Source organism: Anabas testudineus, chromosome 6, assembly GCF_900324465.2.
Source record: "Anabas testudineus chromosome 6, fAnaTes1.2, whole genome shotgun sequence".
Classification (NCBI taxonomy): Eukaryota; Metazoa; Chordata; class Actinopteri; order Anabantiformes; family Anabantidae; genus Anabas; species Anabas testudineus.
Window position 1 is genome coordinate 23,685,674 of NC_046615.1, and position 20,245 is coordinate 23,705,918.

Consider the following 20,245-nt stretch of genomic DNA (forward strand, 5'->3'; position numbering starts at 1 on the left):
ATCAGTGACGTGCCTCTTAAAAGACAGAACTTTTCAGCTGTTTGAGAGCCGAGCGGAAGTCAGCTGGCTGCACGTGTTCTGTCTTGTGTGGTTTCTCTCTAATTAGGACTTCCAGAACCCGCTTGATGTGGGAGGCTAAATGCTCACCTCTCCCCTCAGAGCATTTAATAAAGATGTGCCTCCTGCTCACAGGTGAACACCAGTGGCACAAACAAAAGCACAGTGAAAATAGATTTTAGATAATGACGCACACAAACAAACACAATTCACATTATCCTCAAGTGCACTTGATAGGTCACAAACTCCAAGGTCATCAGGAGAAAGATTTGTTCCAACAACAAAAGGGAAACCTGTATCTAAGTGGAACGTGAACGTGCTGACAGTATCACTTAAAGGTTGGAAAATAAAAAACTGACGTGACCACTGAGGATCATCATGAAGTGCAGAGATCTCTCCTCTCTGTGACCATCAAACTGGACATTAACTCTTTCTTATGCTGCATGACGTCCATCCGACCTGCTGTGACATCACCGTCAGCTGCAGACAGCAGTCTGCACCTTGTGTTTTTAATCTTCTGTTACCCTACTACCTACTACTGTCTGTACATGTTCCTCTAACATCAGGGTGCCATCATATCTTATCCTTTTATATATATTTTATATATTTAATACTGTATGTACATGCTGAAAGAAACAGTGATGCAGGAATTATATTTCCATCAACATCAATGTGAAACTTTGCAAAGATGTTTTAATAAACAAGTAGCTAAATTAATAATGAGCTCCCCACAAGTGCTCACAATCGTTGGTGTTTGTGCTCAGCACATGTACAGTAGTTCAGTTCAATACGTCCAGATAGAATCTCTTCACTAACCTTAAAGCAGCCACAGTCCACTGCTCATGTTACAGCTTCACATCCTGCCCCGGTTTGCAGCAGGACTTTCAGCCTGGTTGCTGAAGGACATAGTTTGGTCCACAGGAAGACTTCCACTAGCTGGCCAATCAGAAGAGAGTGGGATGGGGAGAAGGGTGGGGCTTAAAGACACAGCAGCTCCAACAAACCTCTTTAGTATCAAGGACAGAGGAGCTGTTGCATAAAGACAGATCATAACATGTATTTTCTAACTTTTTTACTTTACTCGTGTGCATGTGAACACTGAAACATGTTTTTTTCTAGCTAATCATCCTTCCTGTTAATACATCTTAGGAGATCCCTCCGTTAGTTGTTTTTACTTTAAATGACAGTGTAGGTTCCAAAGTCGCAGCCTTTATGGACTAAAACACAAAGACAGACTTTTAGAGTAAATCTCTGGAATATATCCACAAGATGAACAGAGTCACACTGTTTTTAGCTTTAGAAACACATTTAACTACATTCCTGCACAAAACAAGCAGAGTGAGCAGGAAGAATGATCACAGCAAGTAAAACCGTGTTTTAATACAGACTCACAGCTGCTGGTCAACACATTAACATCTGCACAATGTTATATTGCTGTTTTTGCACAAATTAAACAGGATCACACACGTTGATCTGTGAATTTTAGAATTGCTCATACTGAATTAGACTTTTTTCCATTTATTTAATAAGCTAAGCTGAGCAGCTGCTGGCTGAAGTCAATAATGTATTCTCATCTAACTGACCACCAGAAACCAAAGAAGTATAATTTAAGGTCAAAACATGACTTCCAGAGTTGAAGTCCAGCGCTTTGTACACCCACCACCAAACATTTTAGTCTGCATAACGGAGGGAGCTGCTGGGTTAGATGACTAATATTTAAAATAGGATTTTAGGCGTCTAGGTCAGGATGGTACATTTGAAAAACATTGTTTACTTAATATTCTTGTCTTTAGAGACATTTAACATCATGTTCCAGAAGGGCAAGACCTTGACTGACTGAGGTTTGTTGAGTTGTGAACTAAGAGAAACTGCAGCTTCAAACTTTACGAGAGAGCTGGATGAATATCATGAATAAGAAACAAACAGTGTTTTTAACACTACACGCTGGAAAAAACGTCATGAACACTGGTATTTTTGAAAATCACAATGGGTTTGAATTCAAATACATCATGCATTTTAAAATATGAACATTAAATATGAAATATTCAATGAAAGAGTCCTTTGAGTTGCAGACGCTTCTGGAACAGACACTAGAAAAGAAGTGAGATCAGAAAGAGGCTGCAAAGAAGGATCGTTTTAATTATTAGGTAATCTGCCAATTATTTCCTCGCTCAGTCGACTCAGCGTTTGGTTTATCAAAGTCTAAAGTCTTCACATCTTTCTTTTTGTCCAACCAACAAGAAATCAAATCCAAAAGATATATTCAGTTTACAATTATAACAAAGAGAGAAAAACTGCAAATAATTCACAATTCGGAAGCTGCAGCAGAAGAAAGTTGACGTTTGTGCTTGAAAACAAATGAACTGATCAAGAAAACAGTTCTGTTGTTTCATGTCTTGGATGAAGTGTCACAGTCTCTGCTCATGTCACTGTCAGTCCGACAGGACAAACATAAGAAAACATCTCAGTTAAAATGTGAACTTATAAAACTCTGTGTGTTTGTCGGTGTGCTGTCTGTCTTCATCCCTCTTCTTCCTCAGTGTCCAGCGGTCCTCGATTCGGGGGAAGGGATGGTTTGATGCGCTGCCAACGACTTGGGGGCCAGATGATGTGGGAGGCCCGACCGTGGAGCAGCCCCACAGACACCTGGGGCAGAGAGGAATATATAGCCACATGATGGGAGTGTGTTGATCGCTATAGCTAAAAGGAATCCAGCTGCTGGAAACACCCAAACAGCTGGGACAGATGTTCCCGGGATCTACAGCTACTGTCGCATCAACTCATCAGTCCAGTTAAACATTCAGCAGTTAGCACCACATGCATCTGTGCTGAAACAAGGTTTATATGGCTGCTGTAGTTCTGTGCATCTATGGTGTTGATGTTGGAGTTAGGGTTAAGGAAGAATATTTAAAGTTATAAACTCAGAAACATGCTCCATGTTGCTGAGTTATTTATACAGCACACAATAATGCTTCTCATTCAACCCTTCACACACACAGATGTCATGCAAAGTACTGACCTTACCTAATGGGAGCAACCTGGGGGGGCGGGGGGGGGGGGGGGGGGGGGGGGGGGGGGGGGGGGGGTTGCCCCCTTACAAATGTGAGTTTAATGTGAAAATGTGGTTGGATCTGCTTAGACCAGAACTATAGGCTATTGGATCAAAGCTATTCCCAAACATTAGCACCACAGCTGCAGTTTGACTCTCTGCTGTTCGATTCTCTGCGGTTTGACTCTTTGCGGTTTGACTCTTTGCCGTTTGACTCTTTGCAGTTTGACTCTCTGCAGTTTGACTCTCCCCTGTTCGACTCTCTGCAGTTCGACTCTCTGCAGTTTGACTCTCCCCTGTTCGACTCTCTGCAGTTCGACTCTCTGTAGTTTGACTCTCCCCTGTTCGACTCTCTGCAGTTCGACTCTCTGTAGTTTGACTCTCCCCTGTTCGACTCTCTGCAGTTCGACTCTCTGCAGTTTGACTCTCCCCTGTTCGACTCTCTGCAGTTCGACTCTCTGTAGTTTGACTCTCCCCTGTTCGACTCTCTGCAGTTTGACTCTCAGCAGTTTGACTCTCCCCTGTTCGACTCTCTGCAGTTCGACTCTCTGTAGTTTGACTCTCCCCTGTTCGACTCTCTGCAGTTCGACTCTCTGTAGTTTGACTCTCTGCTGTTTGACTCTCAGCAGTTCGACTCTCTGCTGTTTGAGTCTCTGCAGTTTGACTCTCAGCTGTTTGACTCTCTGCTGTTCGAGTCTCAGCAGTTTGACTCTCTGCTGTTTGAGTCTCTGCAGTTTGACTCTCTGCTGTTTGACTCTCAGCAGTTCGACTCTCAGCAGTTTGACTCTCAGCTGTTTGACTCTCTGCAGTTTGACTCTCTGCTGTTCGAGTCTCAGCAGTTTGACTCTCAGCTGTTTGACTCTCAGCAGTTCGACTCTCTGCAGTTTGACTCTCTGCTGTTTGAGTCTCTGCAGTTTGACTCTCAGCTGTTCGACTCTCTGCTGTTCGACTCTCTGCAGTTTGACTCTCAGCTGTTCGACTCTCTGCTGTTCGAGTCTCAGCAGTTTGACTCTCAGCAGTTTGACTCTCTGCTGTTTGACTCTCTGCAGTTCGACTCTCTGCTGTTCGAGACTTAACCAAGCCTCAGATTGTGTTTGCTAGCTCGACCAGACAGCTGCCAGACAACAAGTTAACGCTGCAGGGTTCATGAGCTGCCACGACGAGCACTGAAAACATTGACACTTCTTTCTTCCCTCCATGTCATGACAGTGCATTGGTTTTATAATTTGTGCCGCAGTAACAACCAGGCATCATAATGCAGTCTCTTGCAGATTTGAATCCAAGTCACAGTGAAAATGTCGTAAGTGTAATTTTGTGTAATTCTGAAATGAGTAAAAAGCTTCTTATAGAAAGTAATAAACCCATCTACTTGAAGTGATTTTATTGGAGCTACAAAGATGAGGACTAGTGATGATGGAGAGAATTGCTTATTTGGGACAATTTGAAACAGTCGGGTTTACATCACACCCCAAGGGCCTGAAAACATCAACAGCAGAGATAATTAAAACTGGCAAGCTGACAGATCTGCTCACTCAGACATCGTCCTTGCTGCATCAATTAAAGCTACTTTGCATAAGGTCAAACACACACCAGCAAATGTCAAATGCTTTTAATGGCACCTGTTATCTCTGAAAAGCTGGCTTCTATATTAAAAACACACAGCGCTGAGATCTTTAGACTAACCTTTAGACTGTGTGTACTTTGGCTCAAGGTGTGGCACAAGGCTGGCTGCAGATAGACAAGGAAGTGTTTGATTTGTCATGTCTTCCACAAGGCTGCAGGTCGAAATCCAGTTTAATAACATGAGGAATTAGTGCAGCTGCTTAATATTCATCTGGCTGCAGTTGAAGAGCAGGTCAGTAGGCAGTTATCTACTAATGTGAGATGGTGAGACATTAAACAAGGAAAAACCTAATCAAACTTTAACATTACTGCACATTTTGTAACCAGACCTCTAACCCAAAACTCTTTAGAAATGCAGTTAAAATCAGCTCAGGGCCAAGACACGCGAACCACATCTAAAAGCTGCGAGTACAGACCGTGGACGTCAAGGCCTGCAGACAATTTCTTTCTTTTAATCACGAGAAACATGTTCCAAGTTATGAGGACAAGATGCCTCGCTAGCTGAGAAATAAACAACAAGGAGAAATAAATGCAAATGTAAAGCACAGAGGGTGTATTTTCTTCCACTTTTCAGTTTTTATTTTTATGACTTTAGTAGTAGTAGTCAGTTCCATCTTTTGTCCTTTGAATTAATGTTATTTTTGGATCCTGTTTCCTCGTTAAGTTTAGTCTACTATACTGTAGTAATAACACTGACGTACTGGTGCTTGTTTTGGTTTCTGTGTCTTGTTGAAGTCTTGGTTTCGTTCTTTGGTTTCTTGAACACTTTGTCCAGTCCATTGCTTCATCCTTGGTTCATAATTCTTTTCTTCATTTGCTTCTTTGGCTCATTGGTTCCTTCCTTCCTGTGTTACCTCCCACATCACGACTGGGTATGACGCTCTCAAAGGTAGAACGCTTGGCAGCTGAATGAGCTCTGTCTGACTCACTGGTATCAACCACCCCCTGCAGATCTATTTGGACCCAGTAAAAAAGGGATTTACTGCACCCTAAATGATTTAATAGGTCATGCTTCCTACAGCTTGACATCGACTGTGTATTCCATTCAGACTTTTCCTTAATGTCACGTTTTTGTAGGTTTTAAATTTCTCCAAATAAACTTATAGAAAAGTTAAAAGGTGCACTCCATATGGAGCTTACACTATATACTGTATGTAGAGATTGTGGGTGGTTATTTGTTGGTTTTAGACTATTTCAGATCGACCCATAGGTTGAGTGCATCATCTGTGGGAGCTGATGTGTTCTGAGTGAAAGACTGCAGTGGGTGGCAGCGAGCACTGCAGGCCAGATTTAAAAAGAATATTTTATTTAAATGAGGCCTCCTTGCTGGATGCAATACATCTTGAATATACCCTATTGATTTAGCAGTCTTAGTCATGTTTCCCCTGGTAGGAACATTTGGAGGTGGCATTAAACTGTCAGACATCAGAATGTAGTGTAACATGACGTTTTCCTTCCACCGAGATGCTGCGGCAGTTTCAGCCATTTAGTAAGAATAAAGTTAAAACATGATTCTGGGAAGAGCATGATGGCGATGTATGTTAGGAGAGATGGAAGCTGACAGCTGCTCTTCAACCATAAAATGTCTACTGGGGCAGCAACAGAGAGCCCAAAGGTCACTACATGCTCAACACCTGCTAAAGGTTTTTTCTGGTTTCTCTGCACACAGAAATCACATGTAGTCTGGTTCCAGGCCTCTGACCTGCTGCCACCCTCACTGGTAGTGAATTTAATAGATCTGGTGTTGTGTGATTTGACAGGTTTTCCTGGTTGGAAAAACAATCAGGGATTTATAAGCAGGAGTGAGGAATGGAAACGATGATGAGTGTGTGGACGAGATGAACACTGGTTGAAGAGAAAAATAAAAAATAACTCAGAGCAATCTTGTCTCCAACAAATAACGTTTAGATGCAACTAATTTGCAACAGAAAATATGTTCTGGAGCAAATTGATTCCGGCTGCATAATGTTTTGTAATCACATAATGAGGAAAAGTGGTTAATTAATGTAGCTGTCTGTTTCACAAAGACTCACAACAACCGCTGACTGCTCCTGTGTAAAAAAAGTTCTTATTACATTTGAACAGAGCACATGGTTCAGATCCTCCACTGGTTCCTCAGTACAATAATACATCTGATAGCCGACATATCTCTGATGCATTTGTATCTAATTAAGAGTCAATTGCAGCTACAAATGTTGTGATGTTCATAAATGTAAGAGTTACTTTTAAAACAGGAGCAGTGGACAAACTTGAGACTCAGCTGCACTAAGATAAGCTACATCACCAGATATCATCAAACTGCAATAAGAACTAAGCTGATAAACTTCCTAATCAAGCAGAAACTGATGGTTGACTGGTTCAATGGACGAGTCTGGTTCAAAAACTAGTATATAGTTTATATCTCTAGTTCTGTTTGAGAGTCTGACTCCACAGGAGGCTCCACTTCTCCACAACAAGATGATCTATAGAGAAAAATTCATTCTGTAGCTTCACTTACTGCTTGGTCGTAGTTTAGGTTGGTAATTTATGAAATCAACAAGTTTATTATTTTAAAGTAAGAAAAGACGAGATGAAGCTTCATCCTATAGTCGATTTTACTGTTACTGCACATATAGTAAGAGCATCGCTCGGGCTGCACACTTGGGATTCTTGGGAGTAAAACCAGAGAAGCTCTGAGGAGCTGTTGCTCCATCTGTTAAGGGTTTGTTCATTCAGAGGATTTCTGCTGAGCTCCCTGGCTAGATTTTGTTCAGCTGGAGATCTGGGCCCTCTGTCTGACCTGCAATTTGCCGTCCATAACAAACACTTGGATTGAAAATTTTATCCCGACGTCCCGAGGGAGGCAAACTACAAACTGCATTTAGACATCAGGAGTTAGTAATGATGTCAATGGTCGTTCTGCTGGAGCCTGAAATAAAACATTAAGGAAATCTTAATGTTTGCAGGAGAAATACACGCTGCAGGAAAGTCAACAGCCAAACACCCAAATCTCATCTCGCACTCATCCTCTGTACCGATTTCAACCAGAATACTAGATGAATAAATATTAAATTATTAAATTAATCTAACTGCAATATTCTGACAACTAACAATGAAACCACAGAAAAATAAAAATGGATGCTGTGACAACATATTCTCTATAGAGTTCTCTGCACAGCTTGTGCCTCTCAGGTAGTTCTGTACATATTGTACATACGAGTTTCAGAGTACCGAGTCCTGTCATGTCCTGCTTTACGACGCACTAGCTGGGATTCTCATACACAGACACACACATGCATCATCTGTTCCTTCAAAATCCTGGAACTCTAACAACAAAACTGTGACCTATGACATCACACGCACAAACACTCTCTCAGATTTATTAACTTGCAGATTTTCCCTGAGCTCCATGTCTTTTTCCATCTCCACCATACACAATTACCACATGTATTAAACTGCATGTTGTGTATTATTTCTCAGAAAGTCAACAAGAATACTTGATTATTCGACCATTTCTTCAGCCTTTTTTCTGTTTTATACACGAGGGACGTTGCTCAGGCTTGAATTCTGTTCCTGGATTCCAGTCTATAGGCTGAGATGAGAACGTTCTGTCCCTCTACAAATCTACCGCTCCTACAGAACACCTAACAAAAAGCCACTTTAATCACTTTAACACCTTGCTGTCATGTCTGAAAATGGTTTAACCCCTTCAGTCGCTCTTTTACTTCCTGCTACAGTGTTGAAAGATTTTGTTAATGTTTAATTTAAGACATCCTGTGTTGGACAAACTTAAACATCCCATACAGGATAATACAGATAATGACATGTTTCTATGACGTCACTGCTTTGGCTCTTCATCAGGTCAGTCGCCACGGTAACACCGTTGTCCACTGGGATGTCTGTTTCTGCCATGACTTCATTAATTATCATATCAGTTATGATTATCTTATTATTGTTGTGTAGCTGTGGTCCTGTGTGCTCGGTGCGGTCTAATCTCCTCAAACTCCGTCTCCACTCGTTGATTAGTCGTTTGGACTCATTACAGCAGCGTGTTCAGTTCGTACCGGTCCGAAGCTGTTACTGTCCAGACTGTGTCCGTGATGATCCCCCTCGATCCAGAAGTGACCATCGGGAATTCGAACGTATCGATTCTTGTAGCTCAAAGTCCTGAAGAGGAGAAAATGAAATCAGTCATTTGTAATCATTTCCTCCAGGAAGCTTGAATTTCTTTTCTTACCATTAACGTACCCACGTCCTGAAATGTTTGTGTCTTAACGGACAGAGGCTCAGTGAGACCATCACAGCAGCACGTTCTAATTTCATTTTCATCTATTGTATTGTCATTCACTACATGTTGGTTGTAAATTTACTTTCTACTCCACTACATTTAAATGAAAATGTTTTGTTTAAATGACTAAATAAGTGATGATGAACTATAATAGAATAAAATACTCAGCAAAAAATAAAACACATCAGTTTTATTTATGTAGCACTTTTCATGCACAGGTGCTTCACATGAGCATAAAAGCATATTAATCAATACTGTAAAATGAAATCAACTCAGATTAACAAGATGTTGAGCATCAGCTCTATAGTGACTCCCTGTATCCTTAGACCTTCGAATTAGATCAAGTAAAAATTCCCTCTAAGACAGAACACCTGAATATATAATATTCGACTAATGCCCTCAGCATCATATTATATAACAATAATAATAATAATAATAATAATTATTATTATTATATTATAATAGCCTTTGTAAGAACAACCACTTGTCATCCCAAGTCGATGCTAATGCTGTGAAGATCTGAACCTCTGTCTTCTTCTGGAGTTGAAGAGGTCTTTCTCTCATCCAAGCAAAGATGTCAGAGACACAGAAGGAAATGTGTGGTGAGACAGACGTCATCTGGTGGAAATGGTCGAAGAGCCGCATGTCATCAGCACCAAATTCTGAATTTTAAAATGAACTGTGTGTGCTGACAGTTTCCAGATAAAAGAAACTGCTTCACTTTCAGCGATAAGATTAAAAGAGACAAAGATTCAGGGGGAAACTGCAGAGGTCCCTGCTGATGGCAACTGAAATCTCCGACACAATTATCAGTTTTATTTCATTATCGTTAATCATCAGCCTCTAAATCGTCCCTGCAGCGTCACTTCCCGTCACCTTATCGCTCAAACAAAGATCTGATCTGAGGACACGCTGAGACTAATAAGGGTGTTGGCTGTGAAGGGGGATAGTGGTGTTCATCTTATCCTGCTTCTATCAGGTTGTGATGTTTATGAGCAGAAGGTCCAGCGCCCTTCATCATCCCTCTGTGGCGTTATGGGCCTGTTCCAGCTCTGATTTATCATTTATCAGGGAACACTGTGAATTACAGCCCCGGTAACTTCTTAAATGGAAATCTGTCGGTCCAGGGGGGCGGCCGACCGAAGAGGCCTTAGATACATAAATATTGATTTAGCACAGAGTGGGGCCTCACAAAAACAACAAAACAAAAAAGGTTAAGACCAATATGACACCAATTCTCTGCTACATTTAAGAAGCAGAGGCTGTGAAATCTTTACAGAACCAACGACAATCAACTCCACTGTATTTAGTGTTTTATTTAAGCAGGTTTGGTCTGCTGAGATGGAGAATCTGCAGCCACAGGGAACAAATCCTCCCTCGCACACTGTTATATCATCAGTCTGTGGTTTTTAAATTCATCCGCGCAGTCATTTAGTATTGAAGTGCTGCCTTTTCCTCCGTTAGTGCACCTCACCTCTACATTAAAGTGGCCATATGATGGTTAATTTAAGGTCTGTGTTTTATTCTGAGGTTCCACCGATATAAGATTATATGATTCATCAAGTTAAAGCAGTGAAAACACACGTTACGTCTCTTTGGATTTGAGTCTAAACAAGGTTAATTGAGCTCCTGTGTCTTTAAGGCACAAACAGGTCAGTAAGTGAAGATCCAGTTGTCCAGGCTGCTGTAAATCCACGTAAAAAACAGCTCCTGTAGTTAACAATTACATTGTGGGACAAAAATAACGTCCCTGCCCAGATAGAAAACCACTAAACAAAGCCCATAGTATTAGATTGAATAAGTCTCATGTATTATTTCAGGTGAACTCACCCTCAGTTCTACTCCAAACGAGGTACTTTAAATAATCTGCTTAATTCAAATCAATGATTAAATGTTAATTTTGTGTAAAAAATTCATATAACTCTGAAATAATTTCACTGAGTTTCTACTCTCAGCTCGTGCCAGTTCAATCTTTTCGCTGCAGAAACAGTGAGGATGTTTTGTAGGAGTCCAGTCCATCTGTTTTTTAATAACGTTCCTTCGGATGCTCCGACGTGTCCCCGAACACCCTGAGCTGGACGGACAGGACAACGTCTTGTTACTTAAGGATTAACCCAGATACAGCAGATACACTCATCCACTCCTGGACACAGCAGACGTACTCATACTTACCAAAATAACAGGAGAGCACACGCTGGCAACACAGACGCTTCAAAGAGCTTCCAGAGGCTACAAATGGTTTTGTCATCACTGTCTGAACACATCTGAATCTGGGCCGATTCACCGAGATGACGAGGAGGAAGTTTCACTAAGACGAGTTAAACATTCACATTTCTTCAGAAGACAAAGACACACACACACACACACACACACACACACACACACACACACACACACACACACACACACTCACACACACACACACACACACACACACACACACACACACTCACACACACACTCACACACACAGCTCCTTTCAGTGTTAACAGGAGCTGATGAATGCTGCAGCGGAGGCTGAAAGGAGTTTAATGAGGCAGAGGTCGACAGCTGCCGACAGCTCCACACACCGGATTAAGACAGGAAAACTGCTCTGACCTGTGTTTGACTGATACGTGAAATCTTCTGATCATTATTTCTGTGGATTAAACAGCTCAAGGTTTTCGTCTTTGTTCCTTGTTGTTAAATTGTTGAGATTTCATGAAAACCTTCCAGAATTGTAGATTTCTCACTGCTGATGATGATGATGTGTGAGAGCTACACTACAGACATGGATCTGATTCACTGGGAGATGACACGTGGAGTGAGACATTAATGGGTGATCGTATGTATCCTGTCAAAGACTTCTTAAGATTGTACTGTGTACACAGTTTTACAGTAAAAACAGTGTGTGGGAACTCCTCATTCTGTTCAAAGTTACTTGATATTTGACTTTTACACTATTTTACACTAAATTCCAAACCTTTGCTGGTCCCAGTTTTAAAAGTGTTGCTCTTCGTGTTTCACAACACTACTACAAGTATTATATAAAATAAAATAAATGTTCCATGTTTCAATCCGTGCTGCAGAAGTGGAAATATTTCACAGATCAGAGAAACATTCAGCTCTTCGCACTTCCACAAGTTGTTATGAAATAACAATAAATGTGAAGCTATAAAAACTATAACACTAAATTCTTGTTATTCTCCGACTGGTTAGAATGTGGATGTGTCACTGAAAAATATTTTAAAGCAAATATCTCTGCATCGCTGCCAGACTGTTCTACGAGTCTGTCACAGAAAGCTTCCACAGCACCTCATCAACATGTTATAGTTTTAAATGGGAAACGTTCTGCTCTTCATGTTCTGTATAAACTTGTTGCTCCACATAGTCAGAGGCATGAAGAGACATAACATATTTGCCTCTTTTAAACTTGATAATCATATAACAGTGTCTCATTCAAGCCCCTTAATAAATTCTAAACCCTAAATGAAGAATAATATGACCACTTCAAGTGTAAACTCTGACGTGCTGATGGAACTTAATGAAAGATAATTCACTTTTTTTGGGACACTGTTTAAAATGTCCTGTGTGTTCTGCAGTAATAGGAGACAAATGTGGTGCTTTTTGTGTTACAAACTCACTGTTATGGCCCTGACAACAGGCCAAAATCCATTTTTCAGCACATACTAATGGCAGATTTTATAATTTTGATAAAAGCGTGCACAAAATGGCCGCCCCTTTTTGTGCTGCATTCACTGCTGTAACTCCACATTGTTATAATTTCCAAAATATTTCTTGTAAAGCTTCCGTCTTCATCTCTCCTAAAGAGGAACATTAGTTGATGTCTTCTTGTGTCTTTCTTTGTGAGTGTAGGAGTGACTTTTGGTGTCAGCACACAACCTGTATAATGGCTTGAAAAACAAATAAACGTTATTTATGTGTTACCATTAGTTCATTGCAGATTCTCCTGCACCGTGCCACAGTTAACACTCCCACTTAGTTTCCTATGGCCTGACAGCGACGACGGGAGATTTACGTGCAGTGGGAGCCTCTCTGTTTGGAGATGAATCTTTAAAACAGTCCTCCCTGTGTCTGATGGTTATGTGGCAGGCAGACGGTCTGGCCTGCGTGGGCAGATTAAAACTGGTGCTGTGATTTATGTCGGCCTGGCCCACGTAAGACAACACAGGCCAACAGCCAGCGACGTCAGTGCCGCCTCCGCCAGGAAACCCATCACAGGCCTGTTAATTATTCATCCCCTCCCCAGCTGGTGACCTGTAATTTGCACAATGGCACCCGACACGAACAGCTGCCGGAATGAATCGCATGACGATGGCGTGTTATGATACTGTGAACACACCTCTGATACCCTGCTACTTCCTCTCAGCCTCGCCAACGCTGCTGCAGGGTTTGAATCTGGATGAGATCTGATGTGTTTACTGGTTCACCGGGTGGCATGTGCTGTCTGTCAGAGAGACACTTTGTGATCTGTTGATCTGTTTTGATGCATGTGTGATATCCACATCTGCATCCACAGCTGCACAGGACATGTTATCAGTATTTTAGTCTGGGACTAGTGGAGTCACGGATAATGCAGCTTATACTGTGTGAAATAAGTTAGTTTATAAAGTAAATATAAGTGAAAACAAACCAAAAACTAAATGATTATAGTAAATGAATGATATAAAATTCCTTTTTTAATTTATGGGAGGAAAAACGCTACCTGTGATACTGAAACTTGAAGCTGATAAACAAAATTATTAATCTAAGAATCATCTGCATGAATTGGAAAAAAAAAACTAATTATCTGGATACTAATCAAGATTATGAAGATGCTTCACAGACTTTTGACCACAGGACTTTATAATTCCTGTCTCTGTTGCCTGCATCTGAAAAACCATTAGTAAAATAAGTGAAATAATGAGGCCCGTCATTCTCTCCCAAGGCTTCATCATACTGGTGCTTCAACTTCTTCAAGGGTAAAACATTAAGGAGAGCGCTGACATCCGAGTGGGTACAGTGAGAGATCAGAAAGTGAAGCTGCAAAGGAAATGAATGTCACCAACAGACGTGTTCAGTTCACACACGTCCTTTGTTCACTCCTGATTTTGGTTTAATTTCTTCCCAAAGCTGTTCACTGTGTTCATGCAAAGAAAAAAACGATAAGATAAAAAGTGATTATTTCTAAATCAAACTGTTCATCTCTGCTGTATAAAGGCTGTGACATGTGACATGAAGCTGACATCTAAGTACTAGAGGTGACTCGAACCGACTGTTGGATCGTCCCTAAGCGTCTTTGACTAGGCCTCAACGTGGCACTGGGTAGTTACTCTGCATTCCAGCAGGCGGTGGTAGTCGTCATTTGAAAAGAGAAAACAGAAGAAGAACTAGGACTGCAGCTATACAATCTGTAAACAAAGCACAGCTGTTTCAAAATGCTAAACTAGTGACAAGAGACTAGTGCCAGTGGTGATGGGAATCCAAAAAGAGACCAACAGCCCTTAAGGTAGAGACGGACATGGAACAGCACATCTCCTAATGAGGAGAAACTGCAGGGACGCATGATGAGCAGAAATTTTCCTTAACTTAAAATGTGACATTTGTGCCAAATCACTGCTCAAATCAAATGTTAAAGTCACAATATAGAACATTAAAACAATAAAATGTGATCAACAGGACACACCGTGCTGTGCCTGAGATTTTTCAATCTTGTGCAGGACATGTTTACCATTTGCTGGGCTATTGAATGAAGGGAAGGCATAGCAACAACTATGCAAATCCATCTATTAAAAACCAGCGAAGCGGTGCTGCTTTTTAATTGCTGATTGCTTGTGTTGGTTGTCTCCTTCTTAAACAATTGTGGAGGCTTTATGGACCCTGCTGGCCTCAGCTTCAGAAACAATGACAGCTCATCAAGATGACTGACAGGTGTGGGAGTGGAAATTTGACCAAGTTGATGTGAAGGAGAACTAAGAATAGCCCGACTGTGTGGTCACAAAACAACAGCACATGGACCATGAGAGCAAAGTGAGATAAGGTGTAGTGTCATTTTGCTAATTTAGTAAACAGAACCTTATATTCTGATGTTTGTGCCACATTGAAGTTTCACAAGTCGAATTAGAAAAAAGCAGGAGACACGGAGCATCACCAGAATGTGCTATACTGAGCGGATCACCTCAAAGGGAACGTCCACTCACTCGCTGTGAATAAATTGGGATTTGGATTTCCACAGCAGGGCTAAAGCCTCTGGAAGGTTAAAAAAGGAATAGTGGCTCACTGTCTCAGCTCACTGCTCGACTCTCACGCCGTGTTATCAGGATAAGTATTCAAACCACTGCAGCTAAAGTCCACAGGGCAGTTCCTGCTTTATTTCAAGCATCCCAAAGGAAAAGGTGGAAACAGGTGTAACAAGCTGCAAAACGACGGGGAGTGAAATGTGTCACTACCAGACACATTTCAGATGCAACTGTTAAAAACACAGTAGATGACAGCTGCTCAACACACAGTGATGCCAGAGAACAGTTTTAGTTTCATATAAAACAACATATATATGTTGATCCATGATGTCCACTTGGTGTTAGGCGGAGAATCAGGTGTTTAGGAGGTAACGACATATTTTGTCCTTGTAACTAATGAGGAAGCTGTAGTTTATTACCATGCAGCACTCTTTGGTAAGTGATCCTCATCATCTGACTCTAACTGCAGGGTTTAAAGATGAAAGTGTTTTATCACCATGTTATTTTTTTAATCTGCTCATTATTATGTTTAAAAATGTTGCTTCTGTTTGGTTTCATAACTTAATTAAAGGGTTTTTACTTGGTCTGTGTCATTTTCTTGAACAAATTAAGTGGAAATTAAGGGATATAAGTTTTTCTTTCAACATATATTAAACAAACTACTTTATCATTTCAGTTTGAGGTTCAGTAGCCTGTATATCTGCTAAATATATTGGCAATTTGCTTCCGGTGGATTTAGTTCAATTTGTTTGTGTCAAAATACAAAATATTTCTCACATAGTTTGGAAGTTTTAAAGTTTATCTGGCAGAGTACCTCCATTTTCTGGGGTTCACTAGTATTTAGACAATTAACTGAGAAGAAGTCAGGTGAAGATTAGGAACGGTTACGCCTACAAAAAACAAAAACAAAAACAAAATAAAACTGTGCCAATAAATGTGTTGACGATGATCTGCTGTGGTGACCATTAAAAATTCCTTAGTCATTATGTGTTTGCTGGTTTTAGTGTCTGCAGAGTCAGTGTCAAAGTTTCATGTTGTGAAGCTCTCCATAGAAAGGAAAAAAAAAAACAAAAAAACGCTGCTACGCTAATGGGCAGAGAGACAGACTGAGGACTTGATGAGCTCAGTAATAAATAAAAAACTGTCCAACAATCCAGCAGCGAGTTTTGAGAAGTTGCTGTCTCTGAGCCAGCAGCCTGGTCTGCTCAGTCCTCCTGCTGCGTCTCATTATCTGAACTGTGGAGCTCATTTCCTCACCAGAACGAAGTGTAACAGGCCTGAGAACAGCTCCCACCTCTTCCTGAAGGAAATCCAGGGAGATGAGCATCACACACATACATGGCGCCTGCTGTCCAATGAACTCACATTAAGAAAAATACTGTAGTTATCTGCAACCTTAATGTGATCTTAATGCCTGTTCAAATGCAATTCAAGACTAAATTAGAGTCAACATTAAGCTTGAGAAGTTATAACACTCCCAACATTAAAGTGTGCTTCAGAGCAGCCACACACAGGAAATAATAAAAGGTTTAATTAAGACAGAGGAAAAAATCTGAACTGAAACATTATGATTACTGTAGTGTTTCAGTGCATACTGGATTCATTTGAGCTTTCTTAGCCTGCTGCCACTGACGGTGTTTACATGCACTTCAGCAATAGGGATACACCGAGTTTACATGGTCTAAAACACCTGGCTACTGGAAATCTGTTAATACATGCAGTAAACAGGAAGTCTGACTTCTCCTATACTGTACCTTAGACTTATTTTGGAAGTATGGTTCACAGATTTTAACAGTGTAGTGACAGTGAAGATGGGTTTTTGATTTGTGTGTTGGGGGAGATGACTGATGCTGCTGAGAGAGACATACAGACAGTTCCTTTTCACAGAATTTAACACAGTTAAAAGCGACTTATTTAGACGTCTACAGGGCGCTTTGTGTAGGTTTCAATTTTAGCTGGATTTTAGACAGAAAAACGAAAACGGAAAGATAGAAGGTATAAAACAGCTTCTGTAGCTCACATATTATGAGCTCAGATTTACAGCATATTTATCGCTTTAGCTACTTGCAAAAATGTTTCCCATTTTCAGAGCAGCTAAACAGTTTTAGGCTATCCACTGTTGCAGTGACTGACATCACCTTCGATTCGTTTTCTGTCCGATTCCTCTGTTGTGATTCTGTCTGTGTTTTGAGGTTTTGCCCAAGTTAAAAAAAAAAGACTCCAGCATAATACAAGTTGAGTAACTGTCATAGTGCTCTAAGCAGTTTGACATGTAGGTTTCATGGTGTTCTGTTCCAAACCCACTCTTTTAATTTGTTCACAATACAGTGACAGCAGACATACAAAGGAACCACAGTTATTAATGGGAGAAAGTCACGCATCTAATAGATGCAAAGTTGTGTGGTGTTGCTTGTACTGTACCAGAAAAGTCTCAGCACTAGATGCAGGTGGAAACAGAAAATCCGCCACGACTCCCAAAGAAATGTCCTGGAGTAAGGCAGTGAGGCGGCTAAACTCCTAATTTAACAGAGTATTGCACAGATTTAGCATTGCTTTCCTACAATATTGTCAGACTCAACTGACATTGTAAAGAAAAGCCATAAAAACTGATGCAGCAGAACCAGACATACCATCATATTTATATCCCACAGTGCAACTCAACCACTGACAGTCTAGGGGATACATTCAGGTGTGTTATGTTAAGAGAAGCTAATGGATTCTGGCACCACTATCCTGAAGCAGAGATCAGTGTAAAAATACTCCATTACAAGTAAAAGTAATATATTCAAAATCCTACTTAGGTAGACGGACACAGCTGTAAAACCAAGGGCCACTACAAGACGAGCAGCCAACCTGAGCACATATAATTAGCCTCCAGAAATGCTGTTAGATAACATGGGAGCTGTAAACCACTACAAGCTACAAGCAAAATGTGAATCAACCGACATCGAGAAAATATGTTCAATAAACTTAAAAAATTTCTCTTAACCATTAGGAACTTGCTGCCTCTTCTTTCTGAGCCACTTTTTCCCCAAATGTGAGGCTGATTTAAATTATAAATGTACAAGGACGGGCTTCAGTTCAATACTAATCATCACTGTGGTTGAGTTGTTTTTACTATTGTGAGAAGAAACAACCAGAATTTAATTTAAAATGTATTAAAGACTCAGAGAAACCTTCCATTATGAATACTTTCTTCAAACTATAAAACAGAGGGGTCTCTGAAGAGTTCCCACTCTCAAAAACATGCATGTTGGGAAGTCTGATAGCGTGATGATGCTTCTTCAGAAACTGAATTTAACGATCTTAGTGAACTCTCAGCTTGACGTTCATACAACTCCTCACACAACTCATCGTCAATCAAAAAACTTCTATTCAGAAGAACTCATGAGGTTTTATAGTGTGTGCATGACAACAGGTTCATGAATAACTGATGATTATGAAGCAGCTACAAAAAACATTACTGTTAATATCTCGCCAGAGAGTAAAAATGTGAAGCTTTCAGAGTTTCAACCAGCAAAAAAGATCCAGTTACATCTATGTAGGTTTATCTGTGGAGTGGAGATGGACATCAGCGATGGTTTACTGTAAAACCACAGCACAGACACATTTATAACTCGTTATTTTACTGTAAATAACTCATTAGAAAGAGGCATATAGATACATACATACATACATACATACAGGTTCAAGAGAGAGGGAGGTTCTGAATGAGGAGCTGAAAACATGGTAGCTGAGAGTAAGGAACAGGATGCTCCTGGAAATGTTGGAGCTACAGAATGAGCCTCAGAAAACAAAGCCGTAATCCATAAGGTGAGTCCTCACACAGTGTAGGAACTCCATCAGCATCACTCACCACTGACCTCACCGTGGCCAAACGCGAGCTTAAAGATCTCAACCAGCAGCTTCAGACAGAAAAACACTCCAGGATGTAGGTAGAGCTAGAAAACCTGGAGGCTGTGGAGAGCTCTGCAGAAGGTCTCATAGCAGCGTTCAGCTGAGTTCATGTGCTCCACATAGAACAAGACCTGAGGAACCATACGGAGGCTGAAATTCGCACAGACGTCATGATGAAGGAGGACTTGTGTAAAGAGATCAAGCAGCAGCTCCTGAAGAAAAAGACAGCAAGGAGGTCCCATTTTAAAGACTGGAGGAGGCCTGAATGATCCTAGAGAAGCCGTCAGCTGAAGGCCAGATGCTCACTGACAAACGAGAAGCAGGAAGATCTGGTCAGAAGAAACGTGGAGTTCTCTCAGATGCTCCACAAAGAAATGACTCTGAGGCTCCAGGCAGAGACCTACAAACCGGAAGATTATGGAAACTCTCAAAAAGAAAGAGGTTCTCTGCCAGGACGAGGACTTCTGCTGCCACAGAAGGAGCTTTTCTCTTCACTTCAGCAGCCGAGGAAGAGAAGAGCTGCCCACTGAGAACCATCAGCATCTCTTTCTAACACATGTACCACACTCACTGAAATAAACAGTATGACAGTCTGTAAAATGCTATTCCACTGTGTTTTATAATCATATTTATCACATCGCAGCATATTTATTAACATTAATATGCAGAGTTCACATTCAGCGAAACCTAAATACACCAACAGATCATAGTTTAATGTTTTTATTGTTAAACATCAGGTTCTGTAAAGTCCGATATTCAGCTGGTGATGATGGAGGAAAAGGTGATTTATTTAGTAACTCCTGACTGGTTAATTATTCTTGTTGTTCACGACTGTCTGGGGAGTCCCTCCTCGACTCACACCTAACACCTTAGGTGCATTAGTTCACAAACCCACTTTCAAGTTCTCAATACATCCAGTGCCACAGCTAGTCCTATGCTTAAACATTAGTATAGAACAACACAGCAGAAGTCATCTCAAGGCACTTTACAGTGTTTAAGGTTTAGGACCTTACAAAATAGAACTGTATAAAGAATCATAAAGAAAATCCAGTGGAGAGGAAAAAGTCCCTTTAGAGGAAGAAACCTCCAGCAGAACCAGGCTAAGGGTGGGCGGCCATCTGCCTCGAGCGGTTG

At 40.9% G+C, this 20,245-nt stretch overlaps 1 protein-coding gene across 1 annotated transcript in view; it reads right to left on the reverse strand.

Moving 5' to 3' along the window:
* Positions 1-1,198: 1,198 nt before the first annotated feature.
* The window catches only part of immp2l (inner mitochondrial membrane peptidase subunit 2), a 126,308-nt gene continuing 107,261 nt past the window's right edge, over positions 1,199-20,245 (reverse strand). The window contains 2 exon segments of the mRNA XM_026364700.2: positions 1,199-2,703; positions 8,773-8,875. Coding sequence (XP_026220485.1) covers positions 2,578-2,703; positions 8,773-8,875 — 229 coding nt within the window. The 3' untranslated portion in view covers positions 1,199-2,577.